The sequence below is a fragment of the Hyalella azteca genome, unplaced genomic scaffold (assembly GCF_000764305.2).
Source record: "Hyalella azteca isolate HAZT.00-mixed unplaced genomic scaffold, Hazt_2.0.2 contig17671, whole genome shotgun sequence".
Lineage (NCBI taxonomy): Eukaryota > Metazoa > Arthropoda > Malacostraca > Amphipoda > Hyalellidae > Hyalella > Hyalella azteca.
Genome location: NW_025947446.1, coordinates 291,576 through 313,187, shown reverse-complemented (window position 1 = coordinate 313,187; position 21,612 = coordinate 291,576). Strand labels below are relative to the sequence as shown.

General features: G+C 40.1%; 1 protein-coding gene across 1 annotated transcript in view; it reads right to left on the bottom strand.

The window, feature by feature from the left end:
- LOC108679657 (twitchin) overlaps positions 1-21,612 on the bottom strand; it is a 139,750-nt gene that overhangs the window by 4,462 nt on the left and 113,676 nt on the right. The window contains exons 80-98 of the mRNA XM_047885350.1: positions 21,211-21,513; positions 20,728-20,885; positions 20,045-20,161; positions 19,240-19,446; positions 17,784-17,932; positions 16,922-17,027; positions 16,124-16,274; positions 15,072-15,959; positions 14,526-14,825; positions 11,652-14,303; positions 11,257-11,544; positions 10,360-11,047; positions 9,740-9,873; positions 7,390-7,750; positions 6,216-6,442; positions 5,608-5,773; positions 4,273-4,397; positions 3,646-4,017; positions 2,372-2,428 (exon numbers count right to left, since the gene is read on the bottom strand). Of these exons, the coding sequence (XP_047741306.1) occupies positions 2,372-2,428; positions 3,646-4,017; positions 4,273-4,397; positions 5,608-5,773; positions 6,216-6,442; positions 7,390-7,750; positions 9,740-9,873; positions 10,360-11,047; positions 11,257-11,544; positions 11,652-14,303; positions 14,526-14,825; positions 15,072-15,959; positions 16,124-16,274; positions 16,922-17,027; positions 17,784-17,932; positions 19,240-19,446; positions 20,045-20,161; positions 20,728-20,885; positions 21,211-21,513 (7,449 nt within the window). The remainder of the gene's footprint in view (positions 1-2,371; positions 2,429-3,645; positions 4,018-4,272; positions 4,398-5,607; positions 5,774-6,215; positions 6,443-7,389; positions 7,751-9,739; positions 9,874-10,359; positions 11,048-11,256; positions 11,545-11,651; positions 14,304-14,525; positions 14,826-15,071; positions 15,960-16,123; positions 16,275-16,921; positions 17,028-17,783; positions 17,933-19,239; positions 19,447-20,044; positions 20,162-20,727; positions 20,886-21,210; positions 21,514-21,612) is intronic.

Sequence of the window (21,612 nt, the reverse complement as noted above, 5' to 3'; positions counted from 1 at the left end):
TGTCTACTCACTCTAGTTATGCGACCAGTGTTGCTATAACAAGAATAAAGGGTATGTCTACTCACGCTAGTTATGCGACCAGTGTTGCTATAACAAGAATAAAGGGTATGTCTACTCACGCTAGTTATGCGACCAGTTTTGCTAGAACATAACTATAAAGGTATATATGTACGTATGTCTAATCACGCCACTAATACTGAACCCGAATTTTAAACTCGTAACAGTACGCTAGAGATTTAATTTCACACAAAATTTCTATGGCGTAACTAGTTACATAATTTTTACCCTCCACTTTAAATTCCACTTGACATTTATTATTTTTCCCACACAAGACGACTGTATGAAAAAGAGGTGCGTAACTTTCCTCCTCATAAGTAGACATTAGCATACATGTATTAATAAGAAGGTCCAACTTCTTACGTTTAATATGTATAAGCTAATAAATAATGATAGATTAACTGTTCATTTTTGTCACTAACATAATTTTTGCGACATAAATTATCGGCATAGATTGTACAATATAGCAACAGACATCCAGTGCATAGATTTGGCGTTTTTTCAGAACAAGTTTACAGAAGATTTAGTAGAGTTTATTCTAGAACAGAAAGATTTAATAGTGCATTCTGGATTTTTAATTTAACATCTATTTGAGGAACTCAAGTTGGTAAGCATTTAATTAAGAAAAGTTTACAGATGATGTAGCGAGAATTTTTCTACTTCTGAAAAGAACGCTTCATGAATGATCTTTGGATATTTAAATTACTATTTATACAAGCAATACAAGTTACAAAACATTTAGGGGAAGTTTACATATGATATAGGATAATTTACCCTATTATAGAACAGAAAGCTTTTAGAGAGATTTTGGAAATGTAATTTAGCATTTATACAAGTAATATTTAAATATGGATTCACGACGGGCGTAAAATGGCGTGAAATAAAATTTTGTTACTTGCTACAAAATAGAACAAGAAAAGGCCGGGCTATCAATTAATCGCACAAAAGTCGAATAAAAACGCGAAGAAACCACCACTTTGTCTCATTGGCAGTAGAAGGAGAGGAAGAAGGGAAGTGAAAAAGCTATCATACATCTGATAAAAAATTTGAAAAATTTTACCTTCAGAAGAAAGAGTCTTTAGGAACTGTGTTTGTTCTTCTGTTGCCTGGAGAGCTTCAGAGGACGACAGAGAGAAAAATTAGAGAAGATCGAATCGAAAAGAATTTGCTAAGGCATTCAAAATTACCTCAGGGAGGAGATAGAATAAAATAAATTTAAAAATCGCCCTGATTGTGGTATTTTTCAGTCGATATCCACTGCTCGACCAAGTTGCTGCGAAAAATGTTCGGGACGACTGCATTGCGGGCATAAAAAGACTTTAGAATTATGAAAAAAAATTTGCAATAATGTAACAAGCCTTTTTCTTCGGGAAACTAATTCTCCGGCGCTCAGGAAAGTTTTTGAAGCCGAGGGTAAAGTGCCGAGGGTACGGACGCTGGTAGCATACCCTCTCTTACCTCCAGACCTGCCCTAACATTGGTGGGGATACTAGATAATCATCACCGACTTCTGTGAATATTTGAATTTCTTTGAAACCAGAATATTCTACAGAGTGGTCGCCACAGTAAACACGAGATGTCTAACCGACTGGTTGAGATACCGAGGAAATGGTGATTTAAAGAGTTACTCGTCGGAAATGAATAACTCTGAATAGTTACCAGCTTCTCAGCGAGGATGCTCGACCAAACAAGTGTCATTTCACAAAATAATTAAACTTAAATCTGTTTTTTTTTCCGAAATTTACGCAATTAAAGCCAACGTTCCTGAAGAGAAAAGTGTAAATAAATAAAATAGATCGGGGAGCAGTTACGTGTTAAGTTAGAATTACGCGTTCAATAAATGGACCACATGAGTCCACACTGGCGTGCATCCGCGCAGTGAGTGAGTGTCGGTAGTTCAAGTCTCGCAATTTACAAAAGAAATTATCGAATTATCTCTAAAACCAATCCATGCGATGCGAAATTCAAATGACGTGAACTGAATGAAAGGAAACTGTGTCAATTAAATTTTGAAATAAAAAATCAAATTGGGCAGAAATGAGTGGCAATCCTCGGTTGAGAAGCATAGAAAGAGGATAAATGTTTATATAAGACAATTTTTTAATTGAAATAATGAGGTGATCAAGAAATTCGAAAAGAAGTCTCGGCATGCAAAAAAAGTAGAGACCTTCGTTCGCTTCAAGCACAGTATAGGCGTCTGAGTTAAACTGAAAGTTATTATCTCGATTAATTCTACGTATGCGTAGGTATAGGCCATCAACCGAAGGTTGGCGCAGCCGTGCAGCCGTTGTAGTTGCTTGAAGCCTTCAATTACCTGCAGGATTCATGCTCGTGATGAGCGCTGTTTGGTCCTGAGTAAACTCCCCAGGTCCTATGACAACAGAGCACAACCAATTGAAATTGAGTTACACTTCGGTGGCCAAGTGATTAAAATCACCAAGATTGGAGCAGTCATTTTGGGGTCTAAAAGCCGCAACTATATAAATAGCTGAGAAAGTTCTGATAGAAATCGGCAAAGTTTCGGCCAACATTGCCAAACCAACACTGCTACCGCATTATTATTTTTGCACAATACGCATAAACCGTTTAAAATGATTCAAGCGACTTTTGCCGCCTGGAAAGATAAACGACTTTTCTTCTGTTCGGCATCAAGCCTTCAAGCCTAAAGGAACTGCCAACAGCAAACACGCTATTCAAAAGGATAGGATCTTTACGTCAAATTTTCATTCATGTTTGAAGGCTTCGAGTTGTATTTCAAGTTAAATTCGTAGTGACGAAGCCTGGAAGGAATTCACAATAAAAAATAACGAAAATTCCTGATTGTTGTTGAAACTTAATATGGCAAGACTGTTCGGACTTTAAATTTTGTATGTATTTTAGGCCTATGAAAATCTGAAGCGAGTTTACCATTATCACACGATGCAGACTGAGCGGCTGAATATTTCTTACGCTCAAACCTTGACTCCTGTTCCCGAGATGAGCCTTGCTAACTGCCAGCTCTTGATAAGGTAGCATTTAGTTTGTCGTATATATATACACGTACATCATTATTAACCATATCGTCAGAGATTAAATTGCTTCCACGCTCTCATGTCAATGATAGATTAGAGGGAGCAAATTCTGGTAATTCGACAGGCCTACATGGCGTACTGACTTGCTGGATACACACACACAAGTTGTAATTCATCATGCTTTGCATCCTATATCCCTTAAATATTTCCATCATGGAAGTTCTGATATTAAATGTTTTATTGTTATGCAATGAATTCATGTACCTTCCTCTTCAATAAAACACAATGCAGTCGTCCAGTCAAAGTTAACGCACCACGTTTCAGGTTCTTGCTAAATTGAGCAATTGCCATTAGGCATTACCACATGAGACACCCATAGTGCTGCGACACAAGACTCGTGAGGAAAAATTCACGATTAAGGTAATACAAATCGATATTAATTTATATCATACAATATTATCTGAAAATAATTTCACCGAAACATACTACTTAACTACTTAATTACTTTTCTTTCGAATTAAGTAGAAGAACTATCGCTAACACGGTAATGTATTCATAGTGGGTCACGGTAACTCACCTTCAACGATGACCACGCACTGCGTCTCGTCAATGCCATGTTCGTTTTGCGCCACGCATCTGTATTTGCCGGAGTCCTTTGGCTGGCAGTCAACGATCTCGATGGTCACGACACCATCTCCCTGCTGGGCGTTGTACTCGTATTTGTTGAGCTCCTTGGTGCCCTTGTACCACTTGACAGTGGGCGTTGGCTTGCCAGAGAGACAGCAGAGCAGCTTGCAGGTCTGGTGGAGCTGGATAACGCGGGGACGAAGCAAGAATGTGAAGACTGGGGCAGAGTCCGACTCCTCCTGCCACAGTTTGTAGGCGATGGGGGCGCGTGTCCTGATGCGCTGCTCAACGGGTTTGTACGCTGGCGCCTCGGGTGGCAAGGCTGGAGACATAGAGTGGAGTTAAGGGTTAACTTGTATAATCTAATAACGTGCCAGCCCGAGACAATTTAATGAAGTTGCTCATGACTGAAAAGATTAAGAAAACTCCCAAAATTTTAATTACCATATTATAATTGCATTATCATAATATCATTATTGATAATTTTTTATGACTGAATTGTGATATAAAATTAAAACGTAGACTTTTTATAAAATATCTTTTACGTAATGTACATTGAAAACACGGTGACACTTACGAATGACATTGATAAAGACAGGTTCCTCCTTGACGCCGTAGCTGTTCTCGGCCCTGATGATGTACTCGCCGCGATCATCAAGCTTCACGCGGTTGATCACGAATGTATAGTCCTCGCCAGTGTATCTGAAACAATTAAATACAATCTCACTTTATAACCTCACTGCAATGTGACTGGGCTTGTATTATTGAAGGGGCCACCTCTGATACTTCTTCCCAACCTCCATACTAATTGCACGAAGAGCTTGCAGCGGACGACATAACACTTAACTACATACTCATGATTTATATTGAAGTAATTGAAATTATTAATATCTTATTAATGCAGGTTTTTTTTAATTTTTAAATTAATTAAGTCACATAAATTAACCACCTAGTAATCAATTGAAACGAATAAACAAATTAATTTTTAATTACTTGGAAAACCCCAGGGCCATTTAAGGTAAAGTCTAATTGCTACAACAAACAACCAGTAAAAGCAACAATTCTCAGTTTGCAGGCTTTTCTTAAATAAAACAAGACTAATTTCAGTTGCACACAAGAAATATTTTGATTGAGCCAACAATGATTAAGCAATAACTTACAGCACTCTTTGCGATTCTTTCACATTTACTTTCGACTACATATTTGTTTAGTTGTTCATTGTATTATTACGAGCATAGTTCATTTTCGACATCAATCAAGTACAATTTCCGAACTACAATTTTTAATCAATCAACTACAATCAACTACAATTTAAAAAATTTTAAACACATTTTTTCTTCTATTACGATTTTACAGTTAGGCTTGAAAGTGTAATAAATTGATTCCGAGTAAATTATATATTTTGCTGTGTGAAATACGACTGAAATTAACTTGGAGCACCTTTACTCAAAAATTTCCAACAGATAAAAGTTGTGTTAACTCAAAAATTTGCCTAACATTAAAAATGTTGAAGTTTATGTTTTACTAATTTTAAAGCTTGTCAGCGGAGACAATTTTCTCTGCGGGGACCAGAGCAAATACTTTTCATTATATAATTTGTAGAGATTAATTTTTTATTTGAATTTAATCATAATTTGATTGTTCATTGAACTGACCTCTTCATATAGTTGACGGACTGGCGAAGGTCAAGTTATTATATAACTGACCTCTTCATATACTTAACGGACTGGCGAAGGGCAAGTTATTATATAACTGACCTCTTCATATACTTGACGGACTGGCGAAGGTCAAGTTATTATATAACTGACCTCTTCATGTACTTGACGGACTGGCGAAGGGCAAGGTTATTATATAACTGACCTCTTCATGTACTTGACGGACTGGCGAAGGCCAAGGTCATTATATAACTGACCTCTTCATGTACTTGACGGACTGGCGAAGGTCAAGGTTGTTGTGGTACCAGGTGACCGTGGGCGCGGAGAGCGCGACGATGCGGCAGCTGAACTTGACGCTCTGTCCCTCGTACGTCATTTGGTTCTGAGGGCGGATGACGAAGCGAGGTGCGCACTGGCGGCGATCTGCGACCAAGGAAAAGTTAGAAAGCTTACTAAGTTTTTATGATGCATCTTAATAACATGGAGGCGAAAGTATGGAAGACGTGCATATATTTTTTAGAAAATGATTTGCATAGGTTTGGGCATCTGTCTCAATATTTTAGCCTTAGTGCAGTCCTTACCCTCTATACTATCATACAACTTGTTATAATATCATATTACTCGTTATATTATGACACTAGTGAAGACTCTCGCAGTGTAGCATCTGATTGAAATAAAAGTTAAATGCATTCAATGTTCTATTATATAGCGCCTCGTGCCTTTCACAATGAAAGGCTACATCTCACTGAGGAAAAAGTCGTGCCAGTTTCTCAAACATAAACCTCATGCATTGAGTTACTCTTACCTTGGGATTCAATGAATCATTCACAAATGCATTAGTACGTGCCGAAACTAGTCGACTCACCGAACTGAGTGTCATGTATTCTGTATTTTTCCCGCTGCATCTTCCTGAGGGAGGAGTACTCGGCAATCCTGCCGATGGGTACGAGGAACTTCTCCCACTCCCTGTACTTGGCACGTATCTTATCCCTGATGGGCACGTAGCGCAGCATGTCGATGGGCTCGAGACGGGGTGCGTGGTCGCCGCGCAGCCATGGGTGCACCAGACACTCGTGCGCCGTCATGCGCTTCCTGCACGCACGCAAAATTTATGCACTAATTACCATGGCTTTAGATTATGTCGTCATTAAATTTTGTATAATAATTACGCAAAATTTCGGCACTAATTACCAAGGCTTTCGATATTATCGTCATTAAATTTTGTATAATAATTACGCAAAATTTATGCACTAATTACCAAGGCTTTCGATATTATCGTCATTAAATTTTGTATAATAATTACGCAAAATTTATGCACTAATTACCAAGGCTTTATATTATGTCGTCAATAAATTTTGTATAGTAATTACGCAAAATTTAGGCACTAATTACCAAGGCTTTCGATATTATCGTACTTAAATGTTGTATAATAATTTAACAACTCATTTTGCATTAAATGAAAGTAGCACAACTAGCAGAGAATATAAGTAGTTCAAACCCCGTTGAACGTTAGACGAAGAGTGTACAGTTTCGATGTCTTATCAGAACTCCCAATCCTAACGCGAGTAAATAAGATTGACATTTTCATTTCTTCTCATTCTTAAGGTTAAAAGCATTTAGAATGAGCTAGCTAAACATGAAACATAAAAATACATGCTCGGTGAGATTTATTTCCGAGGGATATTCAAACAGTCCAGTGAGATAAGAAAAGTTTGATAATCAATGCCAAGTTTTCATGCAATTCAAGCTTTCGGCGGGAGTAGGACACCAATAAACGATATATTCATTTCCTTGGTGTTCATTAACACTAAGAAAAAGTATATTGACTCAAATGGGAAATTCAAGTCCAAGATCATATCATAGCAATGAGACAAAATTTCCCCGTTAAAGTGTTTAATTCGATCTAAATGGAAATAAAATTTGAGACAGCTTAAAACTAATAATGAATAAATTGAGATATGCTTCCGAAATTGTGGATTTTATTAACCTCAACAAATAAAAACTAAATTCATGTGAATATGATCTTTTGCAAAACTCACTCCTTGTTCTTGATCAGCAGTCTTCGGATGAAGTCTTTAGCTTCGCTCGACACCGTCGAGAAGGTCTCTTCATCGAAGTCCCAGTCGCATGCCTTCACGTTCTTGAGAGTTTCAATGTCATTTTCACCAGCAAAAGGTGACAGTCCGCTCAACAAGACGTAAGCCAACACGCCAATCGCCCACATGTCCGTATAAAAACCAACAGGCTCCCGCTCAACGATTTCTGGAGCAGCGAACTCGGCTGTACCCGTCGAGATCTTGACGACTTCGTTGGGATCCAACTTCGTGGCGAGACCGAAGTCGATGAGCTTGACGTTCGTTGAGTTCTTGGTCTGGCACATAATGTTTTCTGGCTTGATGTCTGCAAAGACGGAGACGCTCTACGTGAATACCAGTAAGAAATATATGGGGAAACGGCATGAACAATGTGCAATTGTGAGATGACAGTAGAAGGAACGCCCAACACCGCAAACCACCATCTCATCGAATGGAATCAGTTTGAGAGGAGCTGGCCCTGGAAGCATATTGTCTTAGAGTGGGATTCGGGTAGAAAAAAAAAGATGGTTCGGGAGTGGTCTGTCTCATGGTCTGTAAGGAGAAACACATATTCAGCAGTATGAAAGCATCAGGAAAGAAATCAAATAAAATAAATATTCTGTATTGATTTAATGATGCAGTAAGATTTATTCCAATGGGCGGACGTTCCAATGAGGAAATGTCAACAATATTCAAGCCCGTTCACGCCAGGCAATATTTTTTCAAGCATGTGGCAGCGTTGCCTGATAAATATGCTACGAAATAAAACACAGCAGATAGTTGTGCACACTGAAATCTAATCTAGGTTACGTACTACGTACTTCCAAAATGTTCTATTTGCTTGAATACCCATCTAATTTCTTACATATCTGTTAAGCTCTTTCGTGAAGTAACGGGAAAGACTTTCATCATATGTTGCCCAGTTCAAAGATTACCAAAAGTTGCGAGCGCTATAGTTAGAACTATGAAAGCTTCCAAATGAATTTGTGGGGACCAGGAATTCCAGGAATAAGAGAAATCCCAACAACATCAGTACAAGCACAGAAACATTACTGGGGGAAGGATTTGATTAAAAATACACCTTATTCAAAATATTGGCAGAGATAAATTGCTTCCACGTTCTCATGTCAATGATAGATTTAAGGGAGCAAATTGTGGTAATTCGACAGGCCGACCTGGCGTGTCGAAACCTAATTACACCAGCAACTTAATCGCAAGAGAAACATAAGCTCTAATAATTTCGGCCATTACAGCAAAATTGCAAAATAGGAATACATGGAAGAAAGCAAAATAATTTAAAAGGAGGACAAGAAGCACACAACGATCGCCTGCTACGAACCTTCAACATTAAGCTCATCACACTCGGAAAGGTTACACAACAAGATTTTCTCCGGTCTGATGCCTGATGGAAGGAGAATGATGCAGGCCCTTAGCAGCAGCATACACAACACAGATCATAGTTTCATCATCACAGTTATCATGAGGGCCCTTCGAATCAAAGTCCTTGAAAAATATCAATTCAGGTATTGAGTCAACTTAAATTAAAATCTTAACACTAATTTTCCGTGAATTATGAAGCTTCCAAGTGATTTTATATATAATAAACAAAAGAAGCAGTAACAATAATAACAGGACTTAATTTGTGTCATGACAAGCATGTTGCACTTTTAATTTCCGGGACGAGCGCACTTGCGAATAATTACATTGGTAAAATAATCAGACAGTCACGCAACTAGCATCATTATTCTTCCAAATTATGGAGGTGGTTTGCAGAAATTATTTGTTTTAATAACTAACAGGCCGATCAGTTGCTTTTTCGGCGTTGTATAACATCGGGAAGGATGATTTGCTTAGCATAAAATTTCATGATTAAATCAAGAGTTTTGAACCTTAATTCCGTTTTCAGAACAATTGTTTCGCTGAACGTTTGCTTGCAAGTAAAATAACACAAATAAGGAAAAGGGCGTTGGAAAGAGCGATTGGCAGCAGGCGCTTGTGAATGCAAATGATAATAATTCCTTGTAACTTTCACGACATTATAATCGACCAGACTCCTTTGGCGTCGCCGTCCATATGATTAGCTCGTGTTTTTCCCGAGACTTAAGAAATTATCGGGTGTATGTTTGACTAAATTTGAATAGGAAGTAATAATCGGTAGTTAATAATTAATTAAGATACAATTTTCATTTACAAAAATAAATCCTTGTAATCCATTTTAGTAATGCAGGGAAAGTTACTTGACACCGAATACAAACAAGATCCCCTGAGTAACCTCGATAGCAAAGGGTATTAAGCAACGCAGACGACGACTCACCAAGATGGATGATGTTCTTCTCGTGCATCTGCTTGACGCCTTCACACACTTGCCGCATGTAGTTGATGACTTCAGCTTCTGACATGACGTAGCCTTCGGCCGTGATGCGCTCGAACAGCTCTCCGCCCGACAAACTGGCGCAAGACAACCGTTCAATTAATAATGAAATACCGTCCTAGTTTACCGTAAACTTTCTTACATAGCCGCCAACCAAAACTTTTAACGGGCTATAATTACTTTATCTATCTGCCAGCAAATGCAAAACGACAGTTACACTTACACCGGTGCATTAAAGCGAGTGAAAATATATCCATATTTACTGCGAGTGAGTGAAAATTATGTTTGGGCTTCGAAAATTGAAAGATTTTGCTCAACATGAATATTGAGATGAGAAAATCACTCGCTGATTGATATTTTCATTAAATTATTGCGGGCAATAATTTTATGGACTAAAATTACAAGTGTATCTTATTCACTCATGCTGTACCGAAAATTGAATTGAACTCAACCACAAACCATTAACAAATGTTATTCCTATCGTGAGAATTTAATAGGCAAGACAGAAAAATAAATAATCGAACATGACTGTGAAATGCAACACCATAGTTGGAAGAACTCACAATTCGAAGATGAGCACCATTTCATCCTCATCCTCGAATGCATCGTGGAGGTTGATGAGCTTGGGATGGTGCAGGTGGTTCATTATGTCTATTTCCTTGCGGATGAGATCTCTCTCTATTGCTGATGAAACTGGAATGAATTTGGCCGCGAAAATATTGCCAGTCTTAATTTCTCTACATCTGTGCACCACGCCGAAAGCGCCGGTGCCGATTTCTTCCAAAATCTCGTAGTGATCGTAAACAGAAGTGTGCTTGATGTCCACTGGTTGAGGCACGTACTTTGCGTATATGTCGAATACAAACTTATCGTAATTGTCAACATCTTCTTTTTGGCCACGGATTTTCTTGCCAGTTTCATCGACTTCAACCTTTCTTCCGCGTCCCTTTTTGATGGGAGCGGCAGGGAGCTCGGCAGTGCTCGTAGGGATTGAAGGGTCGGAGCGGCCATAAACGTTCTCAGCAGAGATCCGGAACTGGTATTTGTGACCGGGACTGAGGCCTGTAATCTGTGCGGTGGTGAGGCGTGTAGTGCAACATTTAATCCAAGACTCCATGGGCAGTTCACGCTTCTCGACGATATAGCTATTGATGTTGGCACCACCGTCCCATGACGGGGGCTGCCACGAAACCACACACTCATTTTTGAGCACTTTCTCGACCTTCGGCAGCCTTGGAGGCTCTGGTCGGTCTGTTTATGGGAAAAATACAAAGTTTTTATGCTTGTGTCAAAAAAATGTAGGTCAAAATTTAGATGGTTAAGTGTATAATTAAAGAGAAATCGAAATAAAATCAAATGCAGATATGGTTGGTGAAAAATAATGGTCATTCGCAAATAACATGATTATACAATGGAATACCATACCCAAATTGAAAAAATCAATCTGATGTAAAAATTACCTGATATTTGGATATTGATAACTGCAGAATCAGAGCCAAGCTCGTTCTCGGCAGTGAGCCTGTATCTGCCGTTGTCGAGATGGCTGACGTCTCTGATGGTGAGAATCGCGTGTCTTTGCTGCTGCTCCACGGAGTAATGACCACCAGACTCGATAGTTTCGCCTTCTTTAGTCCACGTGATCTTCGGCCTTGGGTTTCCAATGAAGGGAATTTTCATGACAGCATTCTCACCCTTGTCGAAGAAGGCCGTGTCACGGAATCGAGGAGGTACGTTTATCTTCGGGGCCACTGAAAAATTCAAATATTTGATGCAACAAATTGGGAAAGAAGCTATAACTTACACAATATTACAGGAAACATATTCTTTCATTAATTTTCATCAAATTAAAACTTACGCTTGATGGAAATGTCGGCTTTGCTGGTCCTTGAGCCCGCAGCGTTGAAGGCTCTGCACATGTACTCAGCCTCGTCTTCTCCGAAAACATTATTTACTGTGAGTGAGTAGGTGTCTCCATCGCGGTTAAAAACGTACTTGGCTCCCTGGGTAAGTTCCCGCATGCCCTTATACCAAGCAACTTTGACGTTAGGCTTGCCTTCAACTCTGCATGTGAGAGTGCAGCTCTTATGTTGGAGAGCCATTGCATTCCGTAATGGCTGGATAAATATGGGTGGTGTTGCCGCATTAGGATCCTTGATTTTAACTGATGTAGAACAGGTCGAAGGCTCAGAAAGACCAGCCTCATTTTCAGCAAATACACGGAATTCGTACTGTCTGTCTTCAATTAAGTTTGATACGTTAATCTGAGTTGTGAGTGTGGCGTATGCATTGACCATAGTCCACACATTGGAACCAACTTCTCTCTTTTCCACCCAGTATCCCTTGATTCGTGACCCACCATCACTAACAGGCTTCTCCCATTCAAGATGGACAAAATCACCTCCGATTTCGGTAACATTAGGTGTCCCTGGAGGAGAAGGAGGATCGTACGGGGATCTGGCTTTGATGGGGTTTGTGCCATCAAGGGGTGGTCCCATGCCATTATCATTGACAGCTCTGATTCTGAACTCGTACTCTTGATTCTCTGTCAAACCTTGAACAATGAATGTACAATCCTTGCAAAAAGTAGAGATTGTGATCCAACTGGCGTAAGTGATGTCCTTGCGCTCGACAACGTAGTGAGTTATGGGCATGCCACCGTCGTACATTGGGGGTCTCCATGACAGTGTGCACGTGTGCTTGCTGATATCTGTGACCTCCAGTGGACCAGTCGGCGCACCTGGGATTCCAGTGACGTAAACCGTGAAGTTGCCTGAAACACTGCCACAGTCGTTCTTAACTGTAAGAATGTATTTTCCAGCATCCCCCTTGACCACTTCTTTGATAAATAAAATAATAAATTCGTCGAACACAGTGAACTTTAATCTTGTCGAAGCTTCGAGCGGCTGTCCATTGAGTGATAAAGATACGTCCAACGGCAGATCACCAGTAAAGTAAATTTTGATTTTGGTGTTGTCACCCTCAGGCAGGAAGAGTACGTCCTGCATCTGTGTGATCCTTGGCGGGTTTCCAATTCTCACCCGAGCGACGCTGGTCGCCTGGCCAGCATCATTGGCGGCTACGCAGGCAAAATCACCTTCATCCACCTCCCACATGTCTGAGATTGTGAGCTTGAAGACGCCATCTCTAGCTTCAGCAACCATCCTTCCGCCAAGGGCAACTTCTCTTCCGTTACGTAACCATCTGGCAGTTGGGAGAGGTTTGCCTTCCGCTTGGCATTCGAGAGTGACTGATTTATGAAGAGGCACAGCAACGTTGTTGAGGTTTCGAATAAAGTAGGGCTTCTCCCCATCCGCAGCAACGCGGACCTTAACAGGTGACGTGCTTTGAGAGGGTTCTGACTTTCCTGCAGCATTCACTGCCAATACGCGGAATTCAACATCACTTCCTTCTTTGAGCTTGGATACGGTGTAGTCACAAGTAGTAACGTTGTAGTCATTACATTTGGTCCAGATGCTGCCGAGAACTCTCTTTTCAACAATGTAACCAGTGATCCTGGAACCACCATCGCTTTCCGGCTTAGTCCATTTAAGATCGACGTAATTCCTGCCCACCTTTTCTACTACAGGAGTGCCAGGGGGCGACGGTACACTGAACTTTCCTTTAAGTGTGATTCTCTTGCTAGGTGGCGAATACTTGCTGTAACCTGCGGCGTTCTTTGCCTTCACACGGAACTCGTATTCATGGTTTATCAGTAATGAATGAACAACGTAATTTGTCTCCTTCACCAAAAAGTCATTAGCTGTAACCCAATTTGTTTCAGTGACGTCTCTGTATTCAATCTTGTACCCTTGAATGACTGATCCACCGTCTGAAGCGGGTCGATCCCAATTCAAGCTTGCTGTGTTGATATCGAAATCACGAATATTCGGCTTACCCGGAGGATCTGGAATAGTGAAGGGGAACTTGGCTACAATCGCATCAATAGCATCCAGAGGCTCTGAGACCCCGTACTGGTTTTCGGCTCGGATTCTAAATTTGTAACTCTTGTTGAGTTCAAGTCCGCAAACTTCGTAATGGCAGCCTCGTACAAATGCGCATATTTTAAGCCACATTCCCGAGGCGACATCCAGGCGCTCTACTTGGTAGTTAGTAACCGGAGACCCTCCGTCATCGGCAGGAGGCCGCCATGCCAACGAGCACGTCTCTGGTGTGATGTCGCTGATGTCAAGCGGGCCTTGAGGAGGTGAAGGCTTGTCTACAACCAACACCTTGCAGGAGCCGGAATCAGCTCCTTCGCTGTTGGTGAGTTTTATGGTGTATTTACCACTATCTGTCCGCTTAGCCTTTTTGTTAACAAACGTAGATGTCGAAGCTCCGGAATCCAGTAAGAACTGGATTCTATCATCAGGGAAGATCTCATTGGGACCAACCCACCACTGAGTCTTGGGTTGAGGAGACGCAATGTATGGTACGGTGATGGTGAATTCTTCACCAGCCATGACAGTCATGTCACGAATGCTGAGATCTGAAGTGATCTTTGGAGCACCTGCAGGAAAATTTACAATTCAAAATGAAATTCATCAGACACACCATCATTTTACAGAAATGCTATCCCTGAATACCGATGTATTGAGATTAAGGTAATTATCGTCATAGCCACTATTTCTTTCGGACCATGGAATATGTTAAGCAATTACAAAGATAATTTCAATTTTTAACTGAAATTAAACATTTTAAACCCAAATATTGAAACCAAATTGATACTCACGGAAGCTAATGCACTTGATGTTCTCGCTGGGATCGCTCCATGGTCCTTGGCCAGCCAGGTTGACGGCAGCGGCTCTGAACTCATAGACTTGGTGTTCGATGAGGTTGATGACGCGATATGTTGTGTCGCGGATGTTACCGTGGTTAGCTCTTGACCACTGGCTTTCTCCGACAACACGCTTTTCAACATTGTATCCTTGGATTGGTGAACCTCCGTCATGTCGTGGCTTAGACCATTGGATGGTGATGGAATCTTCAGTAGACTCGAGGCCTCGTGGAGCTCCAGGTGCACTCGGAGGGTCTGAAAGGAATAGATGTTCGAAAGTTTAGAAAATAAAACAAAATTACACTGTTATCGCGATGAATTTGTAACGGTGGAAAAAAATTTCAATCCTGTTTTATAGATACCAATAAAGCGTCGAAACTTGAAATGAAAATTACGTGAAACACTTGATAATTTACAAACAGTTGCTGAATTCAAACGAGCATGAACAAATATTTCAATTTCAAGATGTGCTTCTACATCAAAGAGAAGTAGAAAACTTACTGAATGGATGCCGCGCCTTGATGGGCTCAGCATTCTGGCAGGGATCAGAGGTACCATACTGGTTCTCAGCCATAACCCTGAAGTCATATTCTTTGTTAACCGTCAAGTTTCGAATACGGAAGTTCGTGCCGGTTACGTAACTACTCAGTTTCTGCCAACTTCCACCTTTCTCGCGTTTCTCAACCACATAGTTTGTGATTTCAGCTCCACCATTGTCCCTGGGTGGATTCCAGAAGATTGTCAAGGAGTCGCCATTGAATTCGTCAGCACGAAGATGCTCAGGAGGTGATGGTCTGTCAAGCACCTTAACATTAACCGTGACCGTATCGAAACCGGAAGGATTTTGCAAGCGAAGCTTGTAAGGTCCTGTATCGGAACGCTTAGAATCCTTCAGAATAAATGAGCAGTAATCATCAGCGAGTTGTTGATGGATTCGGACATCAGCCTCAATGCATATTTCCTGGTCATCCCTGTACCAGGTGGAAGTGGGCTTGGGGAAGGCTGTAAACGGCACATGGATACTGAAGTCTTCGCCCGCCTTTACTGTGATGTCGCGGATGCCACTCAAGTCGATGTGAGGTTTGTCAGCCTCCTCTTCTATCTTGATGAGAGACGAAGGCTTCGATGGCTGGGACGTGCCGACATCGTTGACGGCATACACTCGGAAGGAGTACTCTTCCTTCTCAGTCAAATTGAGTACAGTGAAGGTATTATCGGGATGTGGCAAGTTATTGCAAGGCACCCATTCATCGGTATCTTTCTTTTTCATCTCAAGCAGGTATCCTTTAATTTTGGATCCACCATCTGTGCTTGGAGGCCTCCAAGAGAGCGTCACCCAGTTTCTGCCGATCCTGTCCGCGCGCGGCGCTTCAGGAGCTGCAGGCAAGTCTGTGAACAAAGTTAACGAACGTTGAATAATATTGTTACCGTTATTCTTTAAATATGCTGTGTCCTCATAATGCAATGAGCCAGTCTATTTCTTAAACTAAACACAAATTTGAATCAGGTTCATCATCTCCAAATGTTTGTTTATATGGCAATTGTTAACTTACATTTCTGGACTTTCGCGACAATGGCATTTGATGGCTTGCTTGGTTTGCCAGGTCCGGCCTCGTTGACGGCAATGACGCGGAACTCGTATCTGTTGCCCTCCGTCAGCCCGGGCACCGTGTACTCGGTGTTGGGTGTTGGATATGCGTTGACCTGCTCATTACATCAGCAAATTATTCAAAGAATGTAACCTTATTGACCACAATACAAGTCCAGATCATTCAAACCTTTCAATCATCTGTCCAGATCATGCACAACCCGTAAATCGTGTGCTAAGCAGGTATGCAGACTTTTCACAGTAAGAGTTTTCATTTTAGTATGAGCTTTTCTTTTTAAAGTATGTACATAGCAATGTTTCAACCAAGTTAGACACATCAGCAATCGAAATGATTGATGGACAGTCTGATGTGTTCTATCGATCAGATACCGATGATTGCGTTACGTTTACTCGAGATATAATTCACGAATATATGAGATAATTTATATAATGCACGCTCTATTTGTGATGGTGACAGAAGGGATGATTGGGCATGTTTACAAATTGATTGATATAAAATATCATCGACAATGCCAAGGGCTATAGCTTTTACATAAACATATAAGCTTGTGTAACATTGTTGACGTTGTTACATCAGAAATTATAAAATCTTTTCCAACGAGAGCAAGTTTACTTTACTGGCAGCCTTAGTATTAACATTACATTACTGGCAACCTTAGCATTTAAAATGAGCAGCTTAAGCACTCCTCACCTTGACCCACTCCTCACCTTGACCCACTCCTCACCTTGACCCACTCCTCACCTTGACCCACTCGCCGCCCTTCTCCCTCTTCTCGACGATGTAGCCCGTGACGGGACGGCCTCCTGTAACCGTGGGAGGCTTCCACGCCAGCGAGCAGGAGTTGGGGCTGTAACACATCCCCATTAAACTCATTGATCAAATTACGCCAAATATTAAACAAAATAAATAGTTTCTCTCCTTTAATACGAATAAATATATTTCCCGGCCAGTATGAAACCCGATTATTACGCCAAATATTAAACGAAATCGCTTTTATTTTTTATTTCGAATATATTTACTTCCCAGTCAGCATTGAAGCCGATGAAATTACGTGCTCAAATTTAACCAGATATAAAATAAATATTTAAAGTAAATAAAGATATAGAAATATTGCATTAGATAAGTAAGCATCATTTGAAAATAAATTTACTTCCATAAAAACCGTGAAAGATCCGGACAATAAAAACTCTATTACGGATTGATATGTGACGAGCTTTATCGCAAAATTTGAGTCTATTCTTAGTCCAAGCGGTGCGGGCATCTAAAGAACAACGAATACAAGTCGCAATAGTTTTAATGGATGAGTTTTTCTCATTTCAACAAAATAACTTTCTTTTTATAATGTGGAGATGTCAAAATACAACCTAGCAGAAAACATTACTTGCGAAAACATTCCTTTGTTCCAGAAAACATTCCAAACAGTCACAAAATATTTGATATATGACAATTTTCTTACATAAATTATCAAGTAATTATCGAAGAGAGTATTTTATCTGACCTGTAGGCAGTGATGTCTGGTCTGTACAGTCACAAAATATTTGATATATGACAATTTTCTTACATAAATTATCTAGTAATTATCGTAGAGAGTATTTTATCTGACCTGTAGGCAGTGATGTCTGGTCTGTCCGGCGCATCGGGAGGATCGAAAGGATTCTTCGCCTCGACAGGCTTGCCCTCGAGAGGGTCGGAGGTGCCATACATGTTCTCCGCGCGCACGCGGAACCTGTACTGCTTGCCCTCGTCCAGACCCTAGCAACGGAATATCAGTCAAAAATATTTGGAAAATAACATGAAAAACATAATATATGAATATGGAAAAAATCTTACAAATGGAAGTGAGGGTAGTCTTATACTGGCCCGCAATAATATATGAATATGGAAAAAAAATCTTACATGTGAAAGTGAAGGGAATCTTATACTGGCCCACAACCATGCCTCGAGACATTATTTTTTTTGGATTATTGAGTAATTACGTTCATATAACCTATGTTTTTCCCGATAATAACCCCTCATATTTTCTGAATAATATTTATCCAAGTGATTTTATAGCGATATTTAATAGCGATTAACTTAAAATAGAGCGTCAAACACACAGGAAATAAAGTTGTCTGAATATGCAACTAGGATCTGAAAAATGATTTCCATGTATAAAGTTAGAGAATTAATATTATATGATAGCACCTGCTCTAAAATACGGATATTAATTTTCAACCATATTTTGTATGTAGTGAATGTGAAGCAAGTTCGCCATAATCAACAATACGCTACATTATAAATTTTTTCGACGCAGTCATGGGAGTGGATTTGCCTAACATTTGCTTGCACGAAAACAACGATTGTTTATTTACTTTAATTCTACAACAGCGTTCCATCTAACTATGAATGCAAGGTTTACTATTTAAGAGTATATAATATAACTGTTTTTTGAGATAAATTATCAAAAAACCTGTATTATAGAGTAAAAATATATAAATGGCTTTATTGCCATTTTCTCAATTAACAAGTCATTTATTAAACGAACCGAACAAATTGCAACGAATTTTCTAATTTAAAAAATATAACACATCCATGCGACAACATTTCTTCTCGCTTTGAGTCACCGACATGTGGAACAGCCTCCCTGATAGCATCGTTGACGCTCCGAGTATGAACGCCTTCAAGAACAGACTAGACGAAGCTATGCAGGAGCATATGTTCAGTCTTAAAATGCCTAGCAAATTACGAACCAGGCAATACGTCCAGCAGCTATCTCAATCAATCGTCAGTTATGAAAAGATAAGGTTCCAAAGGCCGGATCCCTTGTGAATCAAGTCACGAAAAGTTCAAGAATCGGCAACAGGCCATGGGCCTATTTCTTCAACGCCGACACTTCTATTCTATTCTAGTCTAATCTATAAAGCATACCGAACAAATTGCAACGAATTTTTTAAATATAAGATAATTAAGTCTTATATGAAACATACCGAACAAATTGCAACAAATTTACTAAATGTAAGATAATAAAGTTTTATATTAAACGAACCGAACAAATCTAAGTTTGTAAATGTAAGCCTCACCTTGACAGTGAACTCGCACTTGGGGCAGTAGCCGGGCACCACCTTCCACATGTTGTAGTTAGCCTCGGTCTTCTCGACGACGTAGCCGGTGACAGGTGAGCCGCCGTCGTCGATGGGAGGCTTCCAGGAGAGGCTGATGGTGTTGGCCGTGATCTCTGTAGGCTGTAGGGGGCCTACGGGGGGCCCGGGCCGGTCCACTACAATCACCTGCTCACATGCAGTCCATTGATACATAATAAAAACTATAAAATTACATATTTAAAATTTATAGTAACATTTATATTATTCATATGTTATACTATTTATAATAATTTATATATTATTTATAATAAAATATATATATTTTAAATAATATATAGATTTCTGTAGGCTGTAAAGGCCCTACGGGGGGACCGGGCCGGTCCACCACGATCACCTGCTCACACGCAGCGCATTGAAAAATAATAAAAACTTTTAAATTATATATTTAAATAAATAAATAAACTGTAATAAATAATTCAAAACTTTGTTATCCTAAACATACGTGTTAATTATGGACGGTGCGTGGAAGTTGGATTACAATTCATATTCACACAATAATTATCATTATGTACCTTCGTACGGTTATTGTTATTTAAACTCAAGTCAGGTTCCCAAGGCCTCACTTCGAAACAAACATTTACAGAAATAAGTTATGTTTGCGCATATTATAAGCGGGGCTATTTCTGATTTTGGTGGCGACCTATAGAAATAAACCCACGTATGTAGGGGCGACTTATAAGTTATATCACTCACGTCTATAGTGACAGCCTAATATATCGCTCACGTCGATAGTAGCGGAGTCCTTGCCGTAAGCGTTCTCAGCCGTGATGGTGTAGGGGCCGGAATCTTCACGTCGCGACTTCTCCACCAGCAGCTTGCAGTGGTCTGGAGTGCTCTCCATCTGAGTTGGGAATAATGAATAATCCATGAATGGTAATATAATGCATGTTTATGATACCTGTCGGTGCGAATTTTCTAAAATCATAAAAGTTTTTGTATACAGACAACCGTCTAAAGCAGTTTAAAACCTATCTCTCAATGTCATGCATGTTTGTATAAAAACCATGTTTGGAAATCGAAGGATAGTTACATAAAAAATAATATACGTTTAAAAATTACTTTTTAAAGACAACACTTCTAAAAAAATCCAGTGTCTCCAATGTACAACATGTACAATGAATGTCTAATTTTAATTTCGAATATTAAAAAAATTACTTTTTAATTATTTTAATACATAAAAGAAATTAAAATTTCAAATTATGTATTCTGTCAATTGATTCATGCATTGTCTTCGACTTTACGCAAGTCTGCAAATTTTCAGATAGTTTGGACAGCTGGAAGTGTGTTAAAAATCGATTATAAGATTTGTAGCAGACATACAGACAGACAAACAAGTGAAGTTAAAGAGAAGTGTTCTAAATGACCAGTTCCTTCTCCATTTCGAACATAAAAAGTGGAGAAACTCACTGAAGTTCTCTTGCTGGACTCGATTTTCTTGCCACTCTTGCTCCAGGTGCAGGTGGGCTGAGGAGCCCCAGACATGGGGATCTTGATCTCGATGGGCTCCCCGGCGCGGACCTTCAGCTTCTTGCCCGCCAGACCGTCCAGGTACAGCTTGGGTGGATCTGCCCAACAGCGGCACACGCGTTATGCGTTTTCCGCCAATTTTTCACGCACGGTAATATTTGAAGATAAAATTCATTGCTGACAACACATTGGAAGCTGACATGAATAACGAAGAATATTTTTCAGCCGTTTTTGTATAACGGAGAATATTTTTTAGCCGTTTTTGTATAATATCATTCATATAATTTGATTCCTCATTCGACTTTGGACTCATTGAGCATGCCTAAATGAATAACACAGTTTTACCTCATTTGTATCGCAATGATACCAATATTAAAGCAAATCATCAAATATTCAAAGCAAAATATCAAAGCAAAATCTCACCTTTCATTGGCTTGGCGCTGAACGGATGCGAAGGATCAGAAGGCAGCGAGGGGCCGACCTTGTTGTTGGCCACCACCCTGTACTGATATTGCTGGCCCTCCTGCACAGTCTCGTCGGTGAACTCCGTCATCCTCACAGGATTTCTCGTGATCTTCTTCCACCTGCCGGAATGCACACCGCAGCGCTCCACGTCGTAGCCCGTGATGGGCGCGCCGCCGGTGTTGCGGGGAGCAGACCACCGAATTTTGATGAAGTCTTTGTCCGAGTCAACGCATTCTGGTCGGCCAGGGCTACCCGGGCAGTCTATGGAGAACAAAAATATTGTAAATTTAACAGGTGATAAAAGTTGTTACTTCTACCCCTGCGACGAATATCCCCACACATAAAATTCTAAACGAACTT